This window comes from Ammodytes marinus (assembly GCF_949987685.1).
Source record: "Ammodytes marinus genome assembly, chromosome: 19".
In the NCBI taxonomy this organism is placed as follows: domain Eukaryota; kingdom Metazoa; phylum Chordata; class Actinopteri; order Uranoscopiformes; family Ammodytidae; genus Ammodytes; species Ammodytes marinus.
Genome location: NC_137223.1, coordinates 5,731,232 through 5,741,085, shown reverse-complemented (window position 1 = coordinate 5,741,085; position 9,854 = coordinate 5,731,232). Strand labels below are relative to the sequence as shown.

The 9,854-nt window shown below is 39.4% G+C and overlaps 1 protein-coding gene across 1 annotated transcript in view; it reads left to right on the top strand.

The window, feature by feature from the left end:
* Positions 1-2,535: 2,535 nt before the first annotated feature.
* znf292b (zinc finger protein 292b) overlaps positions 2,536-9,854 on the top strand; it is a gene marked incomplete at its 5' end in the record, with an annotated part of 33,130 nt that continues 25,811 nt past the window's right edge. Inside the window, one exon of the mRNA XM_080048007.1 lies at positions 2,536-2,700. Coding sequence (XP_079904133.1) covers positions 2,536-2,700 — 165 coding nt within the window. The remainder of the gene's footprint in view (positions 2,701-9,854) is intronic.

The following is a 9,854-nucleotide window of genomic DNA, read 5'->3' as shown; positions in this document are numbered from 1 at the left end:
AACACAAATGTTGTTTTCCCCGAGTTATTGCCATGCTGTGCATCATACTAGACCATGCTGGCCTTTGTGAGACAAACAGGATGGCTGTTTTCCATATGAGTTCCAGGTCTGCTGTCGGGTCATGTGGTTCTGATCTCTCTCTCTCTCTCTCTCTCTCTCTCTCTCTCTATCTCTCTAACCAATAAAGGCAAAAATTACCAAAAAACAACTTGACATTGTTTTTTAGGATCCGGAAAACTTTTCATAAAGTGATGGCAAGAAAATTAAATCAAATTAATAAAATTACCTAATAGTTAATAATTGATTTGCATTGCATCCAACACCATATCTCTTGTTAAACAAAGTTGTCGGTTGATTTGGAAAGCACTGAACTATTTGTGTAGATATCATAAAGGAATGTAGGCCTATGTATAAATAAATAAAAATAACACGGGCCACAATTGGAAATTGTGGGTTTTTTGTAGTTTTTTACAAACATTTAAGCCTATGTCTTTGTTAGAGAACAAAATTAAAACTCATAAAATGCTACACAATGTCTATGCAACATAGGCCCAAATTATGAAGTCACAGCGATGTTTTCGGATATTGGGCTTTCATTTTTCACCCTTAACTACTGACCTTCACTGTTTCTGATGTTGTATGTGGTATCATTGTAATCCCTGACCATGAAAACATAGGGTTAGACATTACTAGTTATGTGTTATTATGTTTGGTTCAGGAGTTATGAGGAAAAATGCATAATTAGGCTATGGCGGAAAGTAAAATGGTCGCCACGGCAACCATGATTAAATTTTGCAATGGCTAAATATCTGAAACTGCTCAGGGCCCCAAACTGTATAAGTGTACCAAGTTTCATGCTTTTCTGAAAAGGTTAACAATTTAGCACATATCCCCTCTACCATAAAACAGTACTTTAGGAAGCCGAACATTGGCATAAAAGTTATGGTTAAGAAAACCCTTAAAAAATAACTTTCCACCACATGGATTCCTTAAGACTTTTAGTATGTTATTTATTACATATTCATGAGTCAAAAACAGTTGGAATGGTTTCTGTTGCAATTTGTTTAAGGTCAGGTCATATAATGCCTGGACTACATGTGGAAAGGCTACGACATGAGCTGTCAGGCCACCCCCATAAATTCCCTGCTATATGGGGCCCAGTGCTGCGGCACTTAGGGAACCAAAAGGTGTGAGGTTTTCCCCAGTTCTGTTTTTGTTTTAGCTTTGTTTTGTTTCTTGTGTACTTATAGCTTATTTTCTTAATCATTTTGTCTTAGTTATTTTATTTCATTTATTTATTTTTTCTGTATTCCTTGTCTGTTTATGTGAAGGAGGGGGCAGGGGGAGGGGAGGGGAGAGGGGGTTGAGTGTTGTGTATGTATTGTATGTGTTTACTTATTCTGTTTTTTTTTGTAAAAAAAACATAAAACCACTAAAATACAAGTAAAAAAAAAAAAAAAAAAAGAGTCACTGTTAGCGGGGCTGAGTTGAGGCGTAGGTTGTGAAACAGCGGGGCATCTGGATGAAGTGTGGCTGATCAAGAGTCATTGTTGGCGGGGCTGGGTTCAGGCACACGGCCGGGGGCCGGCCTGGAAATGGCGAATGAGCTTGGCGTTATGGATGTGGCCGAGTTAGAGTGAGTGAAAGTGGGTCTGGGGGTCCTCACAGTGTCCCCTTGAAAAACATACATTTAATTAGCATATATTATATAGTAGCCTAATATTAAAACCTACATATATAATATGTATATTTGTAAATGAACTGTTTGCTCAAAACCCTGAAATATTTTGGAGTAATGATGACGTCAGAATGGAATGTTTGTTTACCTTTAATGTTTATAAGTTAGCCTCTTTTGTTTCTAAAGCCTGGATGAAACGTCAGGATGGTTTATAGGCCTATTGTTAATGTTAGTATTGTTTAGCATCTATCTTTGGTTTTTGGTCTGTCTGTGTTTTATAATGGTGTCTTGAAAGCCCTTGTGGGCTAATGCATGACACAATAATAAAATATTCAATTCAATTCATTGTATATATCAGATATAATATTATCGTTATATTCTACACAACAATGTGCTGCCGGATCTGCGCCACCAGATGACGCCCGTGCAGAGTTAAACGTTGGTTTAGCCCAACCCACATTTAGCCCCTCCTCGATCTGCGAGCTGCAGTCAGGGGCACTTGTAAAAACTAGCCTGGTAGAAAAAATTCACCCCCCTCAGAGTTGTCATGGAGATATGAACTAAACATACAGACAAGAATGTTTTTTTGATCCAGGCCTGAAATAGGTTTAATAATGCTGTGAACATTGGAGTCAATGAAAAATGGCTCTCTTCTGCATACCGCCCCTAGTGGCCACCGGGAGTTACTGCAATGTTAGTTACTTCCGCATTGGATGCTGGGCACGAGCTGTGGTTGGTCCATGGGTATAACTCGCTGTGGTTGGGGCTTTCTTTATAGGTCCATGGCTTGAGCGCGACGCGGTGTTGACGTAGTTGACGCGGTAGTAGAGTGGTACGCGCAGGAGCTGGGTGTGAAGATGGCGGACGAGGAGGCCGAGCAGGACCGCAGTCCTGAGAACGATATTAGAGAAACGATAGAGGAGCTCAAACAACGGTTACAAGCACTGCAAGAGGTCGTGGCTAGAGAAAGCGGCGACTCTACGGAGCAGTCCTCTGCTAACTACTGCCAAGAGTTTTGCAGGGTGAGTTATTTTACCCACACATATTTATCCTACTACAAGCTAACTGGCATTGATGTCAAAAGCTAGGTACTGGCTTTTGGACAAGCCAGAGAAAGGTTGGGTTTCAAACCCGGACTGTGCTCGTATGAGCAGGGGTTGTTGTAATTAGTATGATGCCCGATTACAAAATAATAACACGTGAAGTGGTTAAACTGAGGCTAGTCGGTCAAGTAGAATGTACCAATTGTGCTCAATCTGACCGCTGACATGGCTAGTTTGTGAAGCTACTAGCACACGCTAGATGAAGCTGTGTCTGCACTGCAGGAGGTAGTATGTTATTGTCGTTATATAGTCGTTTAAATATATGCATGAGTGTAAGGTACATATCGCAAAGCTGTTCCAAAATATAGGTTTGGTTAAGGCTGGTTACTAATCCCAATTACTCGTTAGCATATTTGTCAAAACAGTGCAACATGCAGTTAGCCTGTAGCCTTGTAGCCGATGTTTGGCTACATGCGCGTTCAATTGGGAACGATGTTTGCTGATTGACTATGATTGTTTTAGTGACAAATTGAATCTCTTTCTGTCAATCTTTTACATGTTGTTGAAGCCAGTGCTGTTTTGAAATGTGGCAAATTGAATAAGGAGAAACAATGGAACGGTTTGAGTGCTTATCGCGATGAATTTCGTGTGTGTACGTGCCGAATAGAATGAAAGCTTTATCTTAAGACGCACGCAGTTTTCTATCAATTCAATACTATTTACTGCCAGCTTTCCTTTCTTGACTCGTGCACGTTTCCCCTAAGTGAGCAATCTGCACTATACATGGTAAAGAGGTTTGTGTATGGCATGTTGTGTGAGCACATGAGTACGAGGAGGGCGGATCCGCTTTAAGCATCTCGAATCTTCGTTAACGATTTGGTCAAATGAAAGGTTTCCATCGCCTCCTGAAATGGCACAATGTGAGACACAGCCAGTGTTGGGAAAGTTCACTTTCTACGTGAACTAGTACACATTTCAGTTCACACACTTTAAAATGAACTAGTTCAGTTCATAGTTCATAATTTAAAATTTGAATAGTGTTTTTTCCAATATGTTACTGCAAGATATTATTTTTTCAAAATGATTGCCACAGCCCATATAGAACCACAGACAGCAATTATTGTATCAGTTTTAACACTGAAACTATGCGTCAGATTTCATCTTCTAATCTCATTTTGAATCCATATCCAAGCAGAGTTTACATCAGCATTAAGGGGACAGCCCTCATAATACTGGCATTTCCCCATTGTTGCTTTAACGCTTTGTTGCCGCCCATTCAGTCCACACTAGAAGCCCACACCCCTACAGTATATTCTCAAAAACATGAGGAAAAACCTGCTGCTTGAATGGTCTTTTTAATGAGGAATTATTCAAACAAAAACAGGACAGTAGTCCTTTAGGTGCACATGTTTTTCCATTTGTAGGGCCCTATGATTTCCGCTATAACGAAAACACGGACGGAATCACGGAATCGGGCAATAAAAACGGAATCTACTGTTAACACGGAATGTCACGGAATTCGCCATTATTGTGGTGAAATTCAGTTTCCAAGGCAAAGGGATACAACACGGTTGAAATTAAAGCAGAATTAGGGAGAAATTTTGGTTTGGCGACATCTAAAGACCAAAATACTGCCTTGAAAAGTAGAGCCTGGCTGCAGTAACACACTGCGCCAAACCCCTTTTAACAAATCTGTCTATTCAATGTTTACTTAATAATTTATCCATAAATATAACTCTGTCATGTACATAACTTAATTTATTGTTAATAATATGGTCTGTTTATACATACGGCATATGATTAAAGCATCTAAAACCACGTAATCATGTTAAACGTTTACTGTTTTTAAGTTATTAATGCCACTCGCTCCCGCAGATACACAGCACAGGGAAGTCTTATATTTAGATATTTGCTAAAGGGAGTGTTGTTGTATTATGGAACGGACGCTGCTGTACGAAATTCCAGCCCCAACAATGTTTCCTTACACGCAATTATAACTCTAGCGCAGGGGTGTCCAAACTACGGCCCGCTTTTTATTGGCCCGCGGCCGATTTTAAAAATATAATGTAATATGGCCCTTTGAATTTTTTTTTTTTTTGCATTTCTTAGTTAACCCACTAGTGCAGGGGTGTCAAAACTGATTGATTGTCCCGTGGCACATTTAAAAAATATAATGTAATATGGCCCTTTTTAATTTTTAAATAATTTAAATGCCCTCATTATATTACAGAGAAATGTGTCCCATAAAAGAAAAAGAGCACCAATCCCATCCCAGAGGACCCTGCATAATATTTTATTTTAAATTAATATTATTATGGAAAATCCATGTGTCCTTCTCCAATAGCTTCTAATTCATCTGACACTGTCTCCATTTTTTCATACAAAATTCTTCAGCCTCTTAATTTCCCTCTCAGAGTGCACCAGATTCATGCATTTCACTTTAAAAACTTAAAAAAATCTCCCGGGGGGACATACCCCCGGACCCCTCTTGGAGGGGCGGAATCTCAGCTGGCTACTATTTTCACCCAGCTGGACATTGGACGCAAAAGCAGAAAACACTGGGTGTATCAATGGCATTTAACAAGAGGGGGAATGTATCTGTTTTAATGTGCAAATAAAGTGTTGCCGTGAAGAAGGATTACAATTTACAAAGACACTATGAAACTAAACAACAGAGCAGCTACATGTCCTGATAAATGTGATATTTTTGCAAAGTGGCCCGGCCCTTGGTAGATTTTTCTGTATGTGGCCCTCAGTGAAAAAAGTTTGGACACCCCTGCTCTAGCGTCTACAGCCCGTTGTTTTCATGTAGTTTAACTTGTGTTTATGTGTTACATTTTTCAGCTTTCATTCTTAGCCCCTTCGGCTAACGCTGACGCTAATGTTAACTAACTCTCCGTCGCACAATAGACTGTAGGTTGGTGTTGCAGCACGCTGTTAGGTGAAGCGCTGTCCCACAGGTAAAAGCCATGGACCTATAAAGCCTGTCCAATATTCACTCTAGTCCAGCTTCTTGAAAAGTTAATAAGGACTTCATTATTTATGCAAAAAAATGTATTTAATGTTTTACTTGAAGCACAAAATGAATGGCTTTATTTTCTGTTATACCCAACAAATCTGTTTTTTCGTTTTACAGTCATGTAGCCTAGTTGTTTTTATTTGAAGCACTAAAAACAGTGCAATGTTGTGATGTATTTTAAATTTAGTCTTATCTGATTAAATTGTTAGAATATTATTTGTTCGCATTAATTAGACACTCGTTCTGATTATTAAATTAGTGTTAATTGTCAAAAAACGGAAGTCATGAGATTAAAACGGAATTTGGAAAAAAATAAAACGGATTTCATAGGGCCCTACATTTGAATCATTTTCCAAACCTGGAAACAATTCACATCAAATTCCATTTCATTCCATACTAAAAAGGAGCCTAAATAAAGCAATACTGGAAAAATATGCCTTCATTTGTTTTGCCTCCATGCTTTGCATTTTGATGGGTGTTTTGTCCCCCCCAACGGAGCCTTGAAGGCAGCGCTGCCCCCCGCGGTAAGGGTAAGGGTTAGGGATAGGGCATGAGCATAGGGCCTTCCTGGCAGATTAGCCTTTCAGACTTTGTTGGGGGCACAAAAAACTCATTGAGCATTTTGATGACGCATGCGGCGGTGCGACTCTGTGGTGGCTGGTGTTGCCAAATTGGGTGTTTTTTCTGCTACACATTAAGGCCTGTTTACTGTGTGTTTTAGCGGGGTTTTCTTAAACTTACTGGACACAGCATTGTGGCAGCACAGTTAAAATGTATACTCTAGTTTAGAAAACAAGGATTAAGTTCCCTAAAGTAGTAGGGTGACGTGGAGGGATTTAAAAGAGACATTGTTGATGTCTAGAAAGAAATGTATTAGCTTCCAATGCTGAGAGTTGGTTGTGGTGAAATTCTATATAATAAGAATTAACAGATATTTCAGTGACAGTGTCAAAATTCACATCTTTATCATGATGGCAGATCAACCGGAATTGGCCAATTTTGGAAAATACTTATGTATTATTTTCCAGTTTGCCTAGATGTGCTTTTTGTTAGGACTAAATGGACGTCTAAAAGACATTTAAAATATCCAGAATAAATAAACAAGACAACCGGAAACAATAAATAAAATGGATATAAACAAAATTGCACTTAAAAAAATATTAAGTGATTGTGGACTGTCGGGAAGACGGAGACGTCCCATCTGTTTTTTTTATACAAGCTGGAAAAACTGCAGGGGGTCATTGTGTTTTAGGTGCACATGCATGTTTGTGGTATTTGCGTTTAGTAAAGGTGAAGTAAGTGATTTATTTATGTTAATATAAGTGTTAAATCGCTCTTTATTCATACAGTGATCACTTGCATTGTGTGCGTGTTTCATAAAGCCAATCTCTGTCACGTAATCGGCAAATAAACTTTTCGGGGATCCCAAAACTGATATCCAATCACAAGAGAGAACGCTACAAACCGGCACCCGTCTCACTGCCGGTGCACGCGCAGGGCGGCAGATAGGTGAATGTTTATGTGCCTACAATGGCGGAGCAGGTAAAAATCCTTCTCAATGTCTGTTTTGATGGTTTCATCACACTTACTTATTTGTGATGATACTAGATAACTCGCTGTTTGAAGACCGCAGTGCATTAATGTGGGGACGAGGGAGGGGACTGCTAACTGCAGTCAGTGACAGGAAGTTATCTAAACTGACCATTCCGCTTACTGAACCTTTAATATGGTTTTCCAACAAATGCGACATATCGGCTCGCGCAGGTTAATTGGTTCACCCCGGTCGATCAGTTTGAACCCAAAGTGCTCCCACACGGCAGCTGTCGCGTTCGGCCTTGATACCAATTCCATCTTTTTATTCCTCCAAATGGTTTTCTCTGGCAGAGGCTCTCTTCCTCACGGGGCTCTCATGCTGCACTCTGTGTCACGCCAGGGGTCCGCCTCCCCACACAGAGACCATAGGCTCGTTCGACCCCAGTTTCGACTCGTCTGGAAAGTAGACAAGAGTAGCCGAGTGCAGTCGCGGGAGTGTACGAAGTAGCGTCCTTGTTGCGGATGCAGTTCGTTTTCTAGTATTATTTTCGAAGGCCTATTAGAAACATATTCGTAGAAGAGCTACACATGCTACAACCGATTAGAAGCAGAAGAAAAAACAAAGAGTAAACACTTCAAAAGTGAGGGACATTTTCAAAACAAGTAACGAGATATATCCCCATTCCCCATAGGCTACATCTTTATCTTTCTTGTTATTTTACTAGAAAACTACTACTACTTTTAAGTGATACATTTTTTTTTACAAATCCAAATAAAGGAGGTTTAGTATTTCTCCCTTCACATAACGAATATGATCAGCCTAAAGACAGTTAAAGGTAACTAAAATACCCCTTATTATAACTGCAGAGATGGCTATGATGGACTTTATTATGATGTGTAACATGTAACATACAATTCCCAGACCATTTAGATCACTGGAAATAAGGCTATGATTTAATCTTAATGGTATAAAGATATCACTTCACCACGAATTAATGTGACTCAAGTTTGTGTTCACTTAATAAATCTATACAGGAGAGTTAAACCTGCATGCTAATTATTGCTTTCCAAATTATTTCTCTGTCAAGGGTTCAGATCAGTGGAGGTTTAACTCTGATTAAACATATTTCTGCTTAAATGCATACACTGCGGAGTAGGCCTAATGATTAAACATACATTAAAATCAAAAAGAATGGATCGTAATTTAATTTTGAGCGGTGATGTCAGAGTTTTGCATAACCAATTGGGGAAATGCAAAGGCACGGGATTTAAACTCCCAATTAGCGCTCAGCTCCGTCTGTCAGCAAGACGTTTCCCATCAAACATTTCGCTCCCGCAGCCCGTGGGGAGAAACTGCAGCGACTTGCTCCAGTGTCTGTGTCCGTCTTGCTCCCGTGGGACTTCAAAGTCTCATGCAGCCGAGCCACAGCCAGCCGCAGGTGCAAGTCGGACAAAAAGTCTAACCATAATGATGTGCGCTCAGCAAGTCGAGCGTCATAATTGCGCAGGTCTTAGCAAGACGGCTCCTTCTCAAACGAGGCTAATGTTACAAGTGACTGACATGTGACAAGGAGGTTAACTCGTTGTGCCCCCAACTCAGCCTTCAAGGCAGCGCTGCATGGAAGGCACCATTAACCATCATCAACTGAATGCCTCACCCTAACCCTGAGCTCTGCCTTGAAGGTCCCGTTGGGGGCACAAAACACTAGGGGTGGGAATCTCTTGGCACCTCACGATTCGATTCAGAGGTCAACGATTAGATTCAAAATCGATTATCAATGCATCTTGATGCAATTTTTTTTTTATGTACATACCCATGTGTGACTGATTTTCAAAAATATATTTATATACAGTGCGTTCCAAATTATTATGCAAAAGTCAGTATAATTTAAGTCATTAACCATTAAAGTATGATTCAAATGTTATTGAACAAACCTCCAAATGATAACGGTATTTTTTTCAAAAATAAAAAACTCAAAATGCACCGTTCCAAATTATTATGCACAACAGAGTTTCAAAACATTTTATAGGTTGTAAAGAAATAAAAATGGTCATTAGTTGAATTTGCAGGATGTGAAGGTCATATTTAGTGAAACCAAATGGTTTGGAGTGGAGTCAGGTGTAATTATGCTTTCTTAAAGAGGTGAGTTTTGAGTTGACTTTTGAATGAGTTTATTTATTCTGAGATGCTGATGTTTGGAGGGAGGAAGTTCCAGAGGGTTGGGTGAAGTTACATAAATGCTTAATGTCTGAGTTTAAAAATGCGTCATGCCACTTGAGACATATTTGTAACACTTTTTTTAGATAATGCATATTTCAATAAATAAAAAGTTCCTGTACGCATATCGACAGTAACAAGTATTTATATATCAGTGATCTTGAGAACCGGGACAAAAGGCTGTCTTCCATATGTAACTGCTGTTATGTTTAAAACTAAAAATATTTTAAATTGTAGATGTTATTAGAGATGAAGAATAGAATGTCTGGAGCACAGTTATACCCTTAAATTTAATTGTATCATTATTATGTCAAATATATGACACTTGTTATCTTCTCACGACGTCCAAAACAGTGTGTCCAC